This window comes from Schistocerca serialis, chromosome 3, assembly GCF_023864345.2.
Source record: "Schistocerca serialis cubense isolate TAMUIC-IGC-003099 chromosome 3, iqSchSeri2.2, whole genome shotgun sequence".
NCBI classification, from domain to species: Eukaryota; Metazoa; Arthropoda; class Insecta; order Orthoptera; family Acrididae; genus Schistocerca; species Schistocerca serialis.
In genome coordinates, this window is record NC_064640.1 from 117906355 (window position 1) to 117925783 (window position 19429).

General features: G+C 36.8%; 1 protein-coding gene across 6 annotated transcripts in view; it reads right to left on the reverse strand.

Annotated features, from left to right (window-relative positions):
- LOC126469805 (formin-binding protein 1-like) overlaps positions 1 to 19429 on the reverse strand; it is a 364658-nt gene that overhangs the window by 54082 nt on the left and 291147 nt on the right. For all 6 annotated transcript variants that reach the window (XM_050097066.1, XM_050097065.1, XM_050097068.1 and 3 more), the window contains 2 exons: positions 18274 to 18459; positions 4079 to 4300 (listed from right to left, as the gene is read on the reverse strand). In XM_050097066.1, the coding sequence (XP_049953023.1) occupies positions 4079 to 4300; positions 18274 to 18459 (408 nt within the window). The remainder of the gene's footprint in view (positions 1 to 4078; positions 4301 to 18273; positions 18460 to 19429) is intronic.

The following is a 19429-nucleotide window of genomic DNA, read 5'->3' on the forward strand; positions in this document are numbered from 1 at the left end:
CAGACATTATAATTTTTCATCTAAGCCACTAAAAAAGAAGTGTAAATTTAAGAACAAATGTTGAAGTGTCTTGGACAAAAATTTCCAGTCCATTAAAAAGATAAGGGGGGCATTTTCTATATCATAACAGGAGTACTGAAACACGTGGTGCTAAAGTCTTGGGAAACATTTCCTCTGAACCTTTATTCAGAATAATGCTATCTATAAGCTGCAGAGGAGTTGAACACAACAGTTCACCAAAACACCTCATCATCAGTTCTTTAGAAAATCTGTCAAAAATGTGTACTGCATATTTAGCTCCAGCAGCCCAAATATGTGAGCATCCCCCTGTATGGTCACAATTTCACTACGCATTCACAAGGGAGCTTTCAACTTTATGGAAAGGAGTTTTCTATTGCTAAATAGCAGGGGGGAGTGGGGATAACGATGATTAAATTACCAAGCTTGCAGAAGAAATTAGCAAAAATGGTTTTATGAGTGCTTTCCAAGTATATAAAGATCGAATAATAGAGGTAATTATTCTGAAAGAAAGGCAAATTAAATAAGGTAATACCATTCAATTTTACAAATACCCCTAGTAGCGCATACGAAAGAGATATTGTGAGCAGAGTATCAGTGGCAGAAGTGGCAATGAGTGCAAAGTATAATGCAATATCATACAAGTTATACACACAAAACTACAATGTAACATTTGATAAGCAACATTATAAAACAGATGTCACTAGGGACAAGCACTGAATGGTTTGAATGCATAAAAACTATTTACAACAGTTAATATTGATGTGTAAGCAAACACAAGAGGAACTAAACCCTTACACATTCCAAGAATTTTCTTTTTCTCCCCTATTGAGTATTTTGTGTGCAACATTTGTTGGCAGCTGTGGTTCTTCCTGTACGGTATGGGAGTTAAAGAATGGTTTCTATGGAAATCTAGCGAAGTTGTAACATTCTTTACAAGTTCAATAAAAAACAAATTTATAACTAATTACAAACAATTAATAGTAGAATTCTAAGAGCACACATATTTGTGTGTGTTTTCAAAGATTACAAGAGATCATGACATGTTAAATGGGAAAACAAAGGCATGTGTGACAATATACATCATCAATATGTGACAAATTGGACAGATCATTAACAGTACAGTAGAACTCCAACTATCCTGAACACCAATTATCCACATCACTTTGAGGAAAAGGAAACTGATACTGTATGACTAAAACTGTAGGTTTTGTTCAATAGTTATTAGAGTATATAATAGTATACTGTATGTTTCTTTATTGTTCTAAAACCAATCCACAGCAAATGTATCAAAGACGAAATCTTCCAGTGAACAATTAACACACACGCACGTTGTTGCGTTTGTGATGCCCATCATTCAGTGCGGCCTACATGTGTCTGTGTTGTGATCGTAACTGTGCTGATACATCACTATACAATCCATCTTCTGTGTCTTTTGTTTTGTTTTATGTTTGTCTTTTAATCTATTGTGTGGCAGCTGTCTTATCATTGGCAGACAAAATAAAAATATTTGAACAATTAGATAAACACATGAGCACTAAACAGTTAGATGAGGTGTTCAGCATTGGAACATCAACAATTTCGGACATAAAAAAACAGGTCTTTAATTTTAAAATTTGTTTCTGTCCTCGAGAATGAAGATGGGAGTTTGTCAAGAAAAGCGATGAAAACAACAAAGAGCTTGATGATGCCGTAATCATGTAGTTTTTGCTCCAGCAAGCACAGGGAAACCCTCTCTCAGAGTCAATTATTAGCAAAACACCGAAACTTTTAGCCAAGAAAATCAACAGTTTGTCTTCATTTAAAACGAGCAATGGCTGGCTACAGACTTTGAAGACAAGGCACAATATTCATGGGTTGGATTTAAGTGGTGAAAAACTATCAGCAGAAAATTATTGAAAAGTTCTAAGTTGAAGCAGAATCTTATGACCCTGAATTTTTATACAACACAGACGAAACACGCCTCATTTGGAAGGCTTTGCCTGAAACAACTTTATCTTCCGAAAAATAAACTAGAACTCCTGGCTGTAAGGTTCGTAAAGACCATGTTACCATGCTGCACTGTGCTTACTCTACAGGAAACCACAGAGGATATAGGTAAGTGGCTTCCTATTAATTCTTTTGATACTGGATTCCATGTTCTCAGTGCCAACAAAATCATTCCAAGTGTGAGAAAAGAAACTGATGGCCAGGAGGATGACACTGTCACTGAACCAGATGCAGGACCATCAGCTAATGAATGTTTGCATATCTTGGCACTGTACTAAAATGAATGGAGCAGCAACTTGAACATGACCACATGCAGCTCCTAACCATCAAGTGGATGCGAGACTTGGCTGCACGAAAATTGCTGAAGACAGCAAAACAACTGCCTCAATCAGCATGTTCAAGAACTGACACACTATGAAGTACAACATAGTACAAAATCTAAATAATATTGTTCTGTAGTAATACATTAATATTACATAGTACATATGCAAAGATTTTGCTGTTTTTTATTTTAATAAAAAAAAACAATGAATGACCTGTTTTCATGATTTATCCAATTATCCATATATTTGCTTATACGGATCGGATCCGCTCCCAACTCATCCAGATAACTGGGGCTCTACTGTACTTTAACGTGACAAAGTATGAAATTACATATTTAGGATATCACTGACACAATAGTGTGTGGCCTGTTTAGAGTCAGTTTTGTTGTTACCCCTGTGGCTGACAGAATAATTAGAATTTTTGGGTTCATTTTTGAGGTGTGGCAGTGAAAGTGGACTGTAATCAGACATAGTAGAAGTTAGGTTAACAAGTCACATTAAGTAACTGCCTTCAAGCTATTTACAGCATACTGAACAAGTTTAATGTGGAAATTTCTCAACTGTCAAGCTTTATCTCCTACTTTTGAGTCATACCTTTGTGGTTATGCCCCTGAATATATTTGAATAATTATTGTATGTATTTATTTATTTATGCTCTGCAATAACACTTTAAATGTGCATAAAATACCAATAATTTGCTAAAATGTATCTCAGATACAACAATATTGCAATGTTCTTAACAGAAAATTTTAAACCAACAGCTGATTACTGTAATTATTTTTTCCTTTAGCATTCACAACTTCATGAAAAGATTATATTTTAATATCACACAAGTTTTATCTCAGATAATTTGACTTCTGTCATTTCATCTTATAATTATGTCTTTAAGTTGGTAATTTTTGCAATTGTATTTATGTTAGCAATAAAGTTTCAGTTTCTCTTCAAAAATAGAATACTAGAACTTTCACAGAAATACTATTTACAGTTTTCTCTATTGACGCTTCTTACATTGGATTAACAATAGAAGCTGTATGTCAGAAAAAAACAAGCATTGTGGTCAAGTTTTAACTTCATTATCACTATACTACTGTCATCAGGAACATTTAATTATTCACGAGAAATCACCTGTATTTGCCAAACCACACAGGCAGGTCAGGAATCTAATGCATACTTGTGAATTCATCTGTTGTGGTCTCCAGCTACAGTGTAATGTAGACATCTAGTCAAACTAGAGAACTGCCAGCTAAATGATGAGCAAAGACCAAAGCTGATAAACTTTCATCCATCATATAAGAGTGGACTAATTATTTGAAAACCTAACTAGAAAACAACAATTAATGATGACTTTTTGCACTGTTGCTGCCCTCCATGTAAAAAATTATACAATTTCTCAAATTTGGCAAGATCAGTATTGCTTTTCAAAATGATTATAATTCAGTGAGCCACATATTCATCCACATAAATACAAAATCACAATGGATTATGTAAACTTCATGTATTAAAAAAAATTAAAAATAAACATGAATGTATTCATGCTTATAACCAAAACCTTTGACACATTCCAGCACCTATCTACTATTAATGCACTTGATTTTACAATAAATGTTAAAATCTAAAGCATGCAGCTCAAGAAATGTAGAAAAAAATACAACATTTTCATTGGATGAAACCAGTACACCTTTCAGCTACTTAACAAAATTTACAACTAAGTGCAGTTGTAGACAATATTACAGAGTAATTAATCATACCTTAGTGGAACTGAAGATCCCAAACAATCCCACTCTTTTCTTAAGTTTCCCAGATGACATAGTTCCTTTCACTGTCATAGCTTCAGGCCTAAGAGTGGTAATAGGTACAGGGTTTATTGGTGGTGGCATTTCACCACTTTTAATTGCACTCAGGTCTTCAAAAGGTATGTCTTCTGGGGGTTGAAACCCCGATTTATACCTTTCTATCACAAGTTGTGTGTCCTGAAACACACATATTACCTTATTCAGTGACAGAAAGTGCATTACATCAATATTGGTAAAATTTAACAATTATTCAACTTTTCCTTAATACCTAAATACACACTGGCACACAAGAATCATATAATTAACTAGAATGTACATGAACAGTAGAGCATGTGTTTGGCGAAGACCTAGCTTTTTTTAAGCAACAATTTATAATACAGTACCTACATCATTGCTACAACAAAGCATTTCAAAAGATCGGAAAAAAGTTAAAATCATTTCTATTTTCAAGAAAGGCCATCAGATAAATGTCCTTAACTACAGGAACATATGACTAGCATCAATCTGTTGGAGAATTTTGGAATATGTTTTTGCTTGGATTACGGATACAAAGAATCTCAGCAGAAATCAACATAGGTTCCTCACACAGCAATCTCAGGTAACACACCTTTCCTTACTTGTACACAAGATCCTAGATGCATTAGATAATGAGACCTGCAGTGATGCCCCATGTTACTCAACTTCTGTAATGTTTAGAGAACGAAATGCAAGTTTATGAAATATAAACCCCAGTTCCCAGAACTCGGGAAGATAGACGTTGACAGTGGATATTGTATCATAGACACAGTCCCTTTGACTGTTCAGAGGTATCACTAAACCCACCCAAAGATGTAAACAACCATGCATGAGCAGTGCCAATTAGATGGAGGGGGTCCGACAGCCAATCAGTTCCAGTCATTCCACAAGGAAGGAGGTACGCGGCTCGTGTTGTCTGTAGTTCAACCATGCCTAGACAGTCAACACCACGCTTTGATCGCATCCGCATTGTTACTTTGTGCCAGTAAGGGCTCTCAACAAGGGAAGTGTCCAGGCATCTCGGAGTGAACCAAAGCGATGTTGTTCGGACATGGAGGAGATACAGAGAGAGAAGAACTCTTGATGAAATGCCTCGCTCAGACCGCCCAAGGGCTACTAATGCAGTGGATGACCGTTACCTACGAATTATGGCTTGGAGGAACCCTGATAGCAACACCACCATGTTGAATAATGCTTTTGGTGCAGCCACAGGACGTCGTGTTACAACTCAAACTGTGGACAATAGGCTGAATGATGCACAACTTCACTCCCAACGTCCATGACGAGGTCCATCTTTGAAACCACGACACCATGCAGCTCCGTGTAGATGGGCCCAACAACATGCCGAATGGACCGCTTGGGATTGGCATCACGTTCTCTCCACCAATGAGTGTCGGATATGCCTTCAACCAGACAATCGTCCAAGATGTGTTTGGAGGCAACCTGGTCAGGCTGAACACCTTAGACACACTGTCCAGCGAGTGCAGCAGGGTGAAGGTTCCCTGCTATTTTGGGGTGGCACATTATGTGGGGCCGACGTACGCTACTGGTGGTCATGGAAGTGCCGAAACAGCTGTACGATATGTGAATACCATCCTCCGACCAATAGTGCAACCGTATCAGCAGTATATTAGCGAGGCATTCGTCTTCATTGACGATGATTCGCACCCCTATCATGTACATCTTGTGAATGACTTCCTTCAGGATAATGACATCACTCGACTAGAGTGGCCAGCATGTTCTCCTGACATGAACCCTATCTAACATACCTGGGATGGATTGAAACGGGCTGTTTATGGACGACGTTACCCACCAACCACTATGAGGGATCAACACCGAATCGACGTTGAGGAGTGGGACAATCTGGACCAACAGTTCCTTGATGAACTTGTGGATAGTATGCCATGATGAATAAAGGCATGCATCAATGAAAGAGGACGTGCTACTGGGTATTAGAGGTACCGGTGTGTACAGAAATCTGGACCACCACCTCTGAAGGTCTCGCTGTATGGTGGTACAACACGCAATGTGTGGTTTTCATGAGCAATAAAAAGAGCGGTAATGATGTTTATGTTGATCTCTATTCCAATTTTCTGTACTGGTTCCAGAGCTTTCGAAACAGAGGTGATGAACTTTTTTTATGTGTGTATTTATAAAAATGAGCTGTTGGGTGACCATAGTCTTCATGGGGCAGTCTGCAGATGATACTGTTGCATGAAGGGAAGCTGTGACACCAAATTACTGTTATGAAATACAGGACAATCTGCAGAAGATCAAGGCCTAGAACAAAAATTAGCAGTCAAGCCTCAACTAGCATATTCAATGTATTTAAGATAAACAGATGCAAAGTCCCATTATAGTTTGATTACATGATTGGCAATCTATCACTGGAAACAGTGACAACCATATTATATTAAAATATGTAGCTGTATACATCCTGAGCAGTTTACTGTTACTAAGTCAACATTGTTCACTGCCCATGGCTGGGCAGATTGAGTCACATCTTAGTGACTATATATTAAAACCACAACTAAAACTAGCATAGCAGACAATAAGCATTATAAAACAAAGTTATGAACAATGGTTACAAAAAACAATTTACAGTTCTTAAATGTTTCCAGTTTGTGGTTTCACGTGTGGTGTTGATCAGTCCACAACTCCACTTGTAGATAAAAATTGATTTATAGAACATAGAAATTGTTGCTTGAGCACACGCATCACTCTGGCTCTGAACACCCTTATTGTTAATGTTCGAACATCCAGTGGTAATTTGTTGAACATCATCAGGCTTGCTGTGGGGCAGTGCATAATATATTGTGATTAAGTACTGATCTGTTATCACACATCTGAGCTTCCTGAGCAGGTGAATTACTCTTGAGAGTTTAGACCACACATGAGCAGTGTATTCAGTCCACATCAGCTTATTTTCATTTGTGATTTCCAGGAGTCCGACACTATCAACATCTGCTATGCATCCACAGTCACCAAGGCTTTGTAGTATTTTCTGAGTTTTACCATCATTTAATTTCATTTTGTTTGCTTTGAACCACTTTTTGGCTACTTCAGATAAAATTTCAGCAGCCTTCAGTGACTAAGCTGAATTTCTACCATGAGTCATTAATGCTGTATCATCTGCAAAGAGATGACCATCACAACTAAAGCCATTGTCAAATATTAAAAAGGGCAGAGGGTCAAGTACGGAGCCCTGTAGTACATTGCATTTCCATTTCGTGAGATGATGTTCCTTGGATACAAACACACTGCCACCTGTGTCTTGCCTAGATTACAAAGAAGTCATGCAGTTCTTCTTTTTTTCCAAATACTTCTAATTATTTTTGTTGTTACATCAAGCATTGCAGCAAATACAGATTCGCCTCTTCTAAATTCATGTTCGTAATCCAGGATGAGGTGGTTGTCTTCTGTGGTCAAGGTGCTACTATTGCTAATGCTTATATTGCTTGTAAAAGCAATTTCTAAATCTTGTACTTCAGCTACATTATTCCCAACAACGTCAACAAAATATTTGTTAAAATCATCAGAGCTGCAAGGATTTACATGGGTAGGGGGTCTTTATTTGCGTTCGTTAACCAGTTCCCAGGCCACTTTGCACGGGTTGGGAACTTCACAAATAAACCTAACATTATATGCCTCCCTGGCAACTTTTACTTCCTTCCTGTAGATTCTTTTAGCTTTCAGATAATAACAATGAAACGTATCTTTGACCCTGATATCTGTTGCTGTTTTACCTTGGTCATTTAGCGGCAAAACAACACACTTTATGTTTTCCCAGCTTGGGAGTGTACCATGCTTCTCTCTGCCTATTTTTATTCTGTTGTGTAGCTTACAGGATTCTTTAAGTTTCCTGATGGGGAACAGTTGACAAAATTTATTTTGAGGAGCTGGAAAATACATTTAAAAGCATCACTCGGTCCAGTCCTACAACTTCAGACAGTGTGGCGAAAGAAGCGCTGTATCATTGTGAGAGACACAGAGGTGAGAGAGTGCGCTGGGACTTGCCCCAGGTCACTACTACTAGCACCACGTCGTCATAATGTGCCTGTGCATAACAGGCAAAAGACTGCATCATAATCGAAGAATGAAATTAAAAATTAAAATAACTTTTCCAAACTTTGCCAGTGTATGCTTCAATATATTAATCTTAACATTTTGAAATCTCAGAATGGTCTCATGAATACGTTTTGCTAAATGTATTATTTTAAGAAAAAAAAAGGCACTAAATAAAAAAGCTAGAGAGCTAAAATTGTTCAGACTGTGCAAATGTAAGTCACAATCAAAAGTTACAAGTCTCAACTTGATCGGAGCAATATTTTGGTCAGAATTGGTGTTTTCATGAGAAATTGAAGGTGCTAAATATTAGACCCAGAAAGATGAAAATTCGTATTGTAGCTTCAGTTTGACGTAAAACCACTAAACATGCAATACCAATAAGCTACCTCTATTAGTGTGCAAGTAATTTACTAAAAACTAAATTTGGAACTAAAATGTCGCTATTCGTAATAGATTAAGTATCATTCGTATTTGTTAATAGGAAGTTCTAACTGCAGCACTTTATTATATTCATTAAATAATACAGCTGTACCAAGTTTCGAGACTTTGTTGTAAATAACAATCATTGTACGAATTCTTACTTAAAGAGGAAGTTCAGAGGTCATATTCCAGGCTAAAAAGTCTAACTAGCAAAGTTTAAATGCAGTCATCCTAAAACTTTGTAACTAAAGCCAACTTAATTTCATTCAAATAAAAAATTAAGAAGACTGTAAACTGTTAAATGACAGAGAAAGGGGTCATTTAGATGCTGCTCTCTGTGCCTAGAGCAAATGATAGCAGATGTTCCATTCAGCGGTCCATTGCGTCCATGTATAAGTACGGCCAGAGATGTAGTGAGGAGGAGACACTTTGTACCAAGCTATCAATCTGTCCACATCAGTCAAATGCCGGCATACCATGTGCCTCAGGTGACATCAAAGTTAGCCACCTACAAACCATGTTTTCGGCAAAAGTAGGAAGTGAACTCTAGAGGACTGTACACCATCCTGCATCGCTTAGTTTTCACAGGAGTAACTGCTTGTGTGTCGCCCATAATTTAAAAGATTCTATTTAAGAAGTGGATGAAATTACAAAAAGAGACTCAGAATTGTATACTCCCATGCTGAAATGAATCAGTGCTATGTTGATTCCTTGTATTTCAGGCAGTGATAAATACCCGAGGCTTACATACATTGGAAATTTGAACTTGCAAAATGTGTGTATGGGCTGTACAATATTAAGTTTTCAAAACTTATAAATAGATGTTTGAGAAACTTAGAAGGAGAAGAAACACAATTAACTAACTCTCGGTGTTTTGTTTCTTGTAAACGGCCACCTTAACTGACACACAATGATGTGCTTGGCCTGTAACACTGGTGTCTTTTTATGGATATATGTAGTGATTTGCGCTGATGATTAAACTCACTTAACAGCAGCTTATACTCTTCAGAGACAAAATGCTTTCATTATTTTAAAGTAATCTACGACATGGTTACTGCTCATTCTAATATGAAAATCACCAGATTTAAATGTAACATTGTCTGTGAAAATATTTACAGTTAAATTATGTAAACAATACAAGAAAAAGCAGTTCCAGTCAGAAGTTGTCATGACAGTTGTGTTTCAATTACTTACACCCTACTTTCCCCTATGAACCATGGACCTTGTTGAGGTGGCATGGGATGGCTTGAGTGCCTCAATGATACAGGTAGCTGTATCATAGTAGCAACCACAACACAGGGGTATCTGTAGAGAGGGCAGACAAATAGGTGGTTCCTGAAGAGGGGCATCAGCCTTTTCAGTAGCTGCAGGGATGACTGAGTGACAAGGCCTTGCCTTGTAACATTAGCCTACATGGCCTTGCTGTGCTGATACTGCAAATGGCTGAAGAAAGGGGCAATCACAGCCATGATTTTTCCCGAGAGAATGTTGCTCTTCTGTATGATTAAATGATGATGGTATCCTCTCGGTAAAATATTCTGGAGGTGAAATGTCCCCCATTTGGATCTCTGGGCAGGAAATACAAGGTGGTCGTAATCAGGAGTAACAAAACTGACATTCTACAATGTGGAGTGTGCCTGTTAGATCCCTTAATTGGGTAAACATGTTAGAGAATTTAAAATGGAACATGAATAAGTTAAAATTAGATAAAGTGGTAATTAGTGAAGTGTGGCGATAGGAAGAACACAGCTTCTGATCAATTCAGTACAGGGTTATCAACACAAAATCAAATACAGATAATGGAGGAGTAGGCTTAATAATGAATACGAAAATTGGAATGTAAGCTACTAAGAACAGCAAAGTGAACACATTATCATAACCACATTAGACGCAAGGTCAACACTGAACACAGTACTACAAGTAGTACAATTCAGTACCAACTAATTCAGCAGATAATGAAAAGGTTGAAAGCATGAATAATGATGTGAAGGAAATTATTCAGATAGTTAAAGCAGACAAAAATTTAATGGCACATTGGGAGACTTCAATTTAATAGTAGGAAAAGGAAGAAATGGAAAAATAGTACGATAACACTGACTGAGGGAAAGAAATGAAAGAGGAAGCCATCTGGCAGATTTTGCATGAAGCATAATTTAACCAATGCTAACACCTGGTTTAAGAATCACGACAGAAGGCCGTATACATGTAAGATACTTTGAGATACTGGAAAGTTTCAAATTAATTATGTAATGTTACTAGGACAGAGATTTTGAAACCAGATTTTCAACTGCAAGACATTTCTGAGGTGAATGTGGACTCCGTCCATATTTTATTGGTTATGAACTGTAAGTTGAAACTGAAGATTTTGTGACAAGGTACGAAACTGAGGCATGGGACATGGACAAGTTGAAAGAACCCAAGATTATTGAGAGTTTCAGAGCATAAGACAACACTGGACTAAAACAAGGCAAAGCAATAGAATAGAAGACAAATGATTAGTTCTGAAAGATGAAGGCAGCAGACAACCAAATATGTAAGACTACTAAACCCAGCAGAATTCCTTGATTTTCACAGAAGACACTGAACTGAACTGATGTAAAGAAAAAATATTAAAAAATGCAGCAAATGAAGCAGGTGAAAGGGAATACAGATGACTAAAAAAAAGATTGGCATAAAGTGCAAAATGGCTAAGCAGGAATGGCTACAGGATAAATGTAAGGCTGCAGAAGCTTGTGTGACTGGAGGAAAATTTGACGGCACCTACAGGAAGATTAAAGAGACTTTTAGTGCAACGGGAAGCAGCTGTAGAAATATCAGGAGCTCAGATGGAAAACCAGTACTAAGCAAAGATGGGAAAGCTGAAAGGTGGAAGGTATATACAGAGTCTGACAGAAAACTGTGTAACTCTTTGTCAGGCTCTATCTAGATACTGATATTGTTGTTCGATTTGAGTTACGAGTATGTTGTATTATGGTCTTTGGCTCAATAGATGTTAGTACTTACATCTCAGTATTGAGAAAACAACACGGCTGGGGCATGCTTGACATTCGAGCAACAAAAATGTATTGTGCAGTGGTTTTTCAAGTTTGATATTGCAGTTGAATTGCAATGTCAGTGGAGGTGGGAGTTTGAAACAGAACAGCCAACCTGCCTAACAATTAAACGCATCACTGACAAGTTTGAATTGCATGAATGATTTGTGATATTCACAAAGGAAGATCAGGAAGACAGCGCACAGCTACAAGTCCTGCTTCATCGGCTCTCGGGTTGAAACATTTGTTAATTCTCCACAGAAGTCCGCTACGCAATGTGCACATGAAGTGGGGGTCAGCAGAACAAGCGTACGAAGAATTCTGAAAGCTGCAAAGTGGAAAGTTTACATTCTATGATTAGTGTATGTGATTAATGATGACAATCCTGATCGCCGAATGCAATATTGTGAATGGTATCAGTAAATGGTAACTGATGACAAACAATTTGTGATGAAGGTAGTGTGGAGTGGCGAGGCACAATTTAAACTTAATGGAACCGTGAATCGGCATAATAGTGCACACTGGGCACTGGAAAATCCACATGTTTATGTGGATAAAGTGGTCAATCTACCAGAGGTTCAAGTGTGGTGTGGACTATCATCTAAAGGCTTAGTAGGACCCTTTTTCTTCACTGGAGAAGTGTACCTGGAAATGTTACACACATCAATTTTGCCGGGTATACGTGTGCTTTATGGAGCTGATGAAGAGGTCTTCTACCAACAGGACAGGGTGCCACCATACTACCACCTAGCTGTATGAGCTTTCCTGCATGACAATTTTCCGGGGCATTAGATTTGACAAAGAGGGCCCATTGAGTTCCCTCCACGGTCACCAGATCTAACACATATGGACTTTTACTTGTGGGGAACTGTGAAATATAACATCTATCTACGTAAGCCATGCACACTGGAGGAACTTCACCAGGAGATTACAGTGACGTGCAGCGATCTCCAATGTAACACTGACTGACATAGTTGTGATGACCACTCATCGTTCTGTTATGAGTATAGCCACCAACAGTGAACATTTTGAACATTTAAAGTAACCATGTGCAAAACTGAGTGTTGTACAACACGTGTGATCAATTATTAAATGTAAAATAAACACATAAGTAATACTTTTTGTTTCTTAAAGCGAGTATACATTTTTCTGGCGGACTTTGTACAGAGCGGCTCTACAAGGGAAATGAAATTGAAGGCAATATGATAGAAAGACAACAGGAAATAGATGAATAAGGGATGGAAGCTATGCTACTGGGAGAAGACTTTGATGGAGCACTGAAAGATCCAAGTTGAAACAAGACCTCTGGGTAGTAGACATTCCCTCAAAGTTATTGAGATCCTTCAGAGAGCCAGCCATGACCAAACTATTCCACCTGGTGCGTAAGAGACAAGCAAAATGCCCTCATACTGAAAAAAATTCCAATTCCATAAAAAGTAGGTGCTGACAGGTGTGAATATTATTGAACTATCAGTTTAACAATCCATGTTTGCAAAATATTAACAACAATTCTTTACTGGATAATGACCTCAGGAAAGATTAAATTGGGTTCCAGATAAATGTAGGAACACACAAGGCAATACTGACCCCATACTCTATCTTAGAAGAAAGGTTGACGAAAGGCAATCCTACAGTTATATCCAGTTATACCATTTGTAGATTTAGAGAAATTTTTTGACAATGTGAACTGGGATATTATACTCTTTGAAATTCTGAAGGTGTTAGGGATAAAATATAGGGAGTAAAAGACTATTTACAGCTTGTACAGAAACCACACAGCAGTTATAAGTCAAAGAACATAAATGGATAGCAGTAATTGGAAAGGGAGTGAGACAGGATTGTAGCATATTCCCGAAGTTATTCAATCTGTACACTGAACAAGTGGTAAAGGGAACCAAGAATAAATTTAGAAAGGGGGCTGAAGTTTAGGGAGAATAAATAAAGACCTTGAGGTTTGCCGATGGAATTTTAATTCTTGCAGAGACAGAAAAGGAAACAGAAGAGCAGTTGATCAGAACAGATATTGTCTTACAACATTAAAAGATGAACATCAACAGCAGTAAAACAAAGGTAATGGAATGTAGTCTGGTTAAATGGGGTGATGAGGGAATTAGATCACAAAATGAGACAAGTGGAAAATGAGTTTTGGTATTTGAGCACCAAAATAACTGAAGATGGTTGAAGTAGAGAAGATGTAAAATGCAGACTGGCTGCAGCAAGGAAAGCATTTCTGAAAAAGAGAGATTTGTTAACATGTAATATAAATTGAAGTGTAGGCTTGTACAAAAGTGAAACATGTACAATACGCATTTCACACAAGAAGAGAATAGACACTTTTGAAATGTGGTGCTGTACAAGAATGCTAAAGATTATATGAGTGGATCACATAACTAATGAGGAGGTACTAAATCAAACTGGGGAGAGAAGAAATTTATGGCACAACTTGACAACAAGGAGGTATTGATTGATAGGACAAATTATAAGGCATCAAGGAATTGTCAATTTGATATTTGAGGGAAATGTGAAGGGCAAAAATTGTAGAGGCAGACCTAGATATAAATACAGTAAGTAGATTCAGATGGATGTAGGTCTCGGTAGTTACTCAAAGATGAAGGCTCTTACACAAGGTAGGCCAGCATGGGGAGCTGCATCAAACCAGTATTCAGACTGAAGACAACAACAACAACAACAACAACAACAACAACAACAACAACCTACTTCAGCTTCGAATGGAGAAATTCTAGTAATGCTAGGGCATAAACTGAAATCAAATATGGAAAAAGAGCTGTGTGCTTTGGTGCACTGCATAGTTGCATACTCTTAAGGAATTAATAACAAGCAATGCCCAAATGCTTCTAGGCTATGTTGTCCTGAATAACAGGAAGCTTCTTTTGTAATAAATGGCAATTCTGAAGAAGATAAATTTCTATTGAAAGGTGGGAAAAGTGACAAATTGTTATCTAAGAAATCTGTTTGAATACACAAGACAATACAGAAAGAAGTAGCCCTTTAGGGACATAAGAGTGAAACTAATCCCAAAGGAATGGGGTGGGAAAAAAAACTTACAAATACAACCTCCAGTACCTAATTTCAAAAAAATTAAGAAAATAGAACTGATACAATTATGTAAAAGAACAATAAGATGACCTAAATATGTGGACAACTATGCAGTTTTATACTGAATGTAGAATCATTTTGAAGATGGGAGAATTGACATGAAGAAGGATGGATGAAAGCAGTACAACAGTGTAAAGTAATATTCTCTTTAATCCATTGGAATATGGATCCAGATACCAGTTCTTGCAAATAAAAATAACCATTGATAGCAAATGGGTGTTCCAATGTAATTCATGTGGAAATATTGAAATGTATAATACATGTTTACTTACAAAATATTATGCACAATTTAAAGTGTACGACTTGTGAGGAGATTTACACTCCACTGCTCGACTTAATACACTGAGGGTCTTTCTTACAGTTATGAATGAACATGACCTCCTTATGGCCATACACGGAATGCACATCTATACAGATAACTGAAGAAATTTATATGACACTTTCTCAAAATGTAATTTTAAAGAAAGATCTTGTATGCAAACTTAATACCACTTTGTTTGGACTGAAGCAGGAACCAAGAGCTTGGGACTTCAGATTGTTTATGACAAGTTTCCTCCATAAAATTGTCAAATGTGTAATTGACAGAATTCTCTATGATGGAAGCTTTGATGACTAATATTTATCTACTACAACGTGTTGCTGATATTCTACTTGAGAGGAATGATAAAAACCAACTCATAGGTATGAAGAATAAATTGAAAGAAAAATTTTGAATGACATATTGTTGAATCAAAATTCTTCCTGGTAATTAATATACAGACAAACAATGGGAAACAGCTCCTTAGTCAACATTTTTACATCCTGCCCTTATTTAGACGATTAAATATGGAAGATGGTAAAGTCGAGATTGTTACTGATCATAAAGATGACATGCTGAGTTGCAGGCAGGCACAATGAAAAGATTCTAAAATTTAGACTTTCACGGCCGGAAATATCGTGTCCATTATAATTATCCGGGCTGTTATGTCCAAGTGGGTGTGTTGGACCTACCATCGACCTACAGACCCCCTTGAAGATGTCTCCCGCAGTCTGAGACGAAACGTTGGGAATTGAGACAAAATTCATCAACCGACCACGGCATAACAGCCCGGATAATTATAATAGAAAAAAAAAAAAGATTGTTACACAATTGAGCTTTCAGCCAAAGCCTTCTTCAGAAAGGAAAACACACATACACATTCACAAAAGAAAGCACACCTCATGCTCACATGACCACTATTTCCAGCCACCACAATTCTGCCCGGATTGGCCAGAAATGGTGGTCATGTGTGCGCATTGTGCCTGTCTGCAACTCACCATGTTGTCACTATGGTGAGTGGCAATTTCTCGTTTCATGAAATTGTTGATATTCCAACTTAAACTTTTCACTGTTAGAGAGTGAAGGCTGCAAGACACGAATGGAAGTCAGCCTCATTGACAGTTTTAACGATGAGATTGTTTTCTTTTTTAAAAATGAAGACAAAAATACCAAATGTATGGGTTCACAGTCACTGTAAATTTATTCAAGAAAACCATTTTCCTCTGGAATTTGTTCTTCCATTTTGAAATAATATCTTTATTTCATTATTTAGCAAATAGCAAACACACGATACACGGCAACTAATTTAGCATAACAACCCTATTTTATTTTAAGATGGTGACCATGCTACATGTGTTTCCACTTTAATAGTTGTGCTAACATATTTGAATGTGTTATGTTTGCTGGTATGGTGATAAAACTCATATAAGGACTGTAGTTTTTCTGTTTTATGTATGTATTTCACATCTGTGATAGTTGTGACCATACATACTATGGTTGTGTGAAACTCTTATTACATACACCATCATATACTGCTTTTTACCCACACTGCTGTGTATATTACAACATTCTGTAAGAAGAAAATTTTTATTGTAATGTAGCTTGATGATGCCCTTGGGGCAACATAACCTAATTTTTAAATAATTAAATAAAGTTTATTTCACAATAAAACAACCGTCTACACAGGAAAATGACTTCCTTTAAGAATATTGAAAAGATCTGAAAGGAATTCTTTGATAAATTAAAGGAATAACTGATGCTGGTCTGTGTTATAAAAGACAACATTCAAATGCTCTTCTCCACTATGTTGGCTCAAACTGGGGAAGCAAAGAAGACAGATCTAAAACAGAATACATATTCCAGAATTTTGGAAATACTGACTGCTACATTACTAGGATGCAGGCATATGTTTCACTAACATCAACAAAAGTAAAATATTTTGCTTTGGCAGCCATTACAACAGATGATTTGTGATTGAAGAATCGTCTTAAAGATGATATACCTGCCATATACATGGGAGCATTATCAATTGAAACACATGGACAGTAAATATAGCTCTATAAATAAGGACAATAGGATTTTCAGTATGTTAGTTAATAGTGTACAGTCAGGCAGAGCGTATTTCAATATGGGATTACTGAAAGTGTAATAATCTTGGTTTGTCTATCATCTTTTAACGGGTATTTAAGATTATTAAAGGCTTTTTTTCCTATAACCTAGCAGTATGGACAGAGTTGTTAAGTTGTGGAGAAGGGAAGGGAGTGTGGTGGTGGGGTGGTAGTGTGTGTGTGTGTGTGGGGGGGGGGGGGGGGGGTGGTGAACTATTTAGCAACTGTATAACATCTGTTGTCTGTTACGAACAGCTCTCTTTGCACTGCAATATACTTGCCTAGTTTGTTTGAACATTTATGTGCTAGCCATCTGTGTTTTGTGACAGTCAATATATGTTGTTATTTGTAAAATTGGCTTCTCATCACTGTGTGGAATACTTAATGTGTAATTCCTAGTTATAAAAACAGACCACAGCTAATAAAAAAACTGTGGTGTTCAAATAGAATTTCAGGCCAACAACAATTGCTGCTAACATGTCGAATATACTCAGTTTACAACACAAGGGGAAACAAATGTTTCAGTGATGTCAGTCATGAACGAGACAACACCAAAGAATGGTCAAATGCAACAACAAAAGAAGAATGAACTTCACATTTTGTTATCAAGTGCATTTAATTGATCTTTTTTATTGTAATTCAGGAAGAATAGGATTTAAATCCTCACAGAGAGATCACGATTCAGGTTTTCAACTGTTGACTCAGATCACTTCAAGTGATCATACGGTTGCTTCATTAAATCACTACTGAAAGCTTACAGAATCCTTGTACAAATTGAGCTACTAATACGTCACTAAAAGACCTATTTGTCAATGACTGACTGTATTTTTGTGGGGAGAGTATATTAAAATTATAGTAAACCAAATTGTACAAAGAGTACTACCATAAGTCAAATGATCTATACATTCAGAGTCAAGCCCAGACATTTTGACTGCCTAAGTTAATGCCTGCAAAATAATAGAGTAGTAGTCCAGCTCCTGTGTGATTTGCAGTCATGTGTATACTGCAGAAACAATTTCACAGCTGGTCAACTGACGACATCTGTCAAATTCTACATTATCAACAGAGTAATAACAATGCTGTCATACTTACTTCTTTCTCATTGATTTGTTCTGCAGCATTCACAATCCCATCCAAACATTTGATGATGATAGGAAAAACATTTTTTTCTATGTCTACAGACTGTATCATGAAACTTTTGATGTTCTTAATGCGTTTCTCATCCAGCTCTTGCAACTGTCGGAATACATCTGGCATAAGGATATGGTAATGTTGATTCTGAAACATAAAATGAAATGAGAGATTATATGCAAGAATAAATTGGGAAACAAATTAGAAATTAACAAAGAAACACCTCAAAATGTTCATATGATAAATACTGAATTCTGTAAATAAAAAAAAAATAATAATAATAATAAAAAAGAGACATGACAAGCAACTCCTTAGAATCATAAAACAAAGTGAAGCCAAACTATGGCAAGCAAGTAAAAGAATGCAAAAATAAATCTTAATTTTAAAACTGTACAGGGAATAGCTTCTTGCAATGCCACTGAATTTAAGCAGAATTTAAGCAACAGTCAGTAACCACATCCTTTTTGTTTGCTGCCATTGTGTAGAACTATCAATTCTATATATCCCTTTCCACTGATCTGATATTTGTATTGAAAGAAGTCATACCAAAATATTGGGACTGCAAGAAAACAATGGCAGTATTGTTTGTTGATTTTAAGAAAGCCTACAATAGCATAAACAGATAAAATTTGTGGGAGAAATAACAATGTTTTGAATACCAAAGTAGTTTACAAATATTGTAAATATTAAACTGGAAGAGTCAAAAGGGATGGTGAAAATGAGTGAGAATATCCATGACTTCTGACAAAAAAACAGGAGTCGGGCAAGGAACTGGAATATTACCACTCTTGTTCAATGTAATACTACAAGAAGTACTGGATGCAACAAGTGAAGCAGAAGAGGAAATTAGTATAGGAATAAAAATGAATGTACCGCCCACTGCAGATGATGTAGCATTAATCTCTTAAAGTGTAGGTGACGTGAAAATACTGACAAGAAAGCTATTTCAAAAAGCAAATGGAGTTGGGTTAGAGGTAAATGATGAAAAAAAACAAAATCTTTTCCTATGACATTAATTTTCAGGGGAGATTTCTTCATCTCAGGCAGTACTGAGAACTGAACAACCTGCCTTTTGCTGCAAGCCAGATGTCTATGGGGATCCAGACGTAGGTGGTGC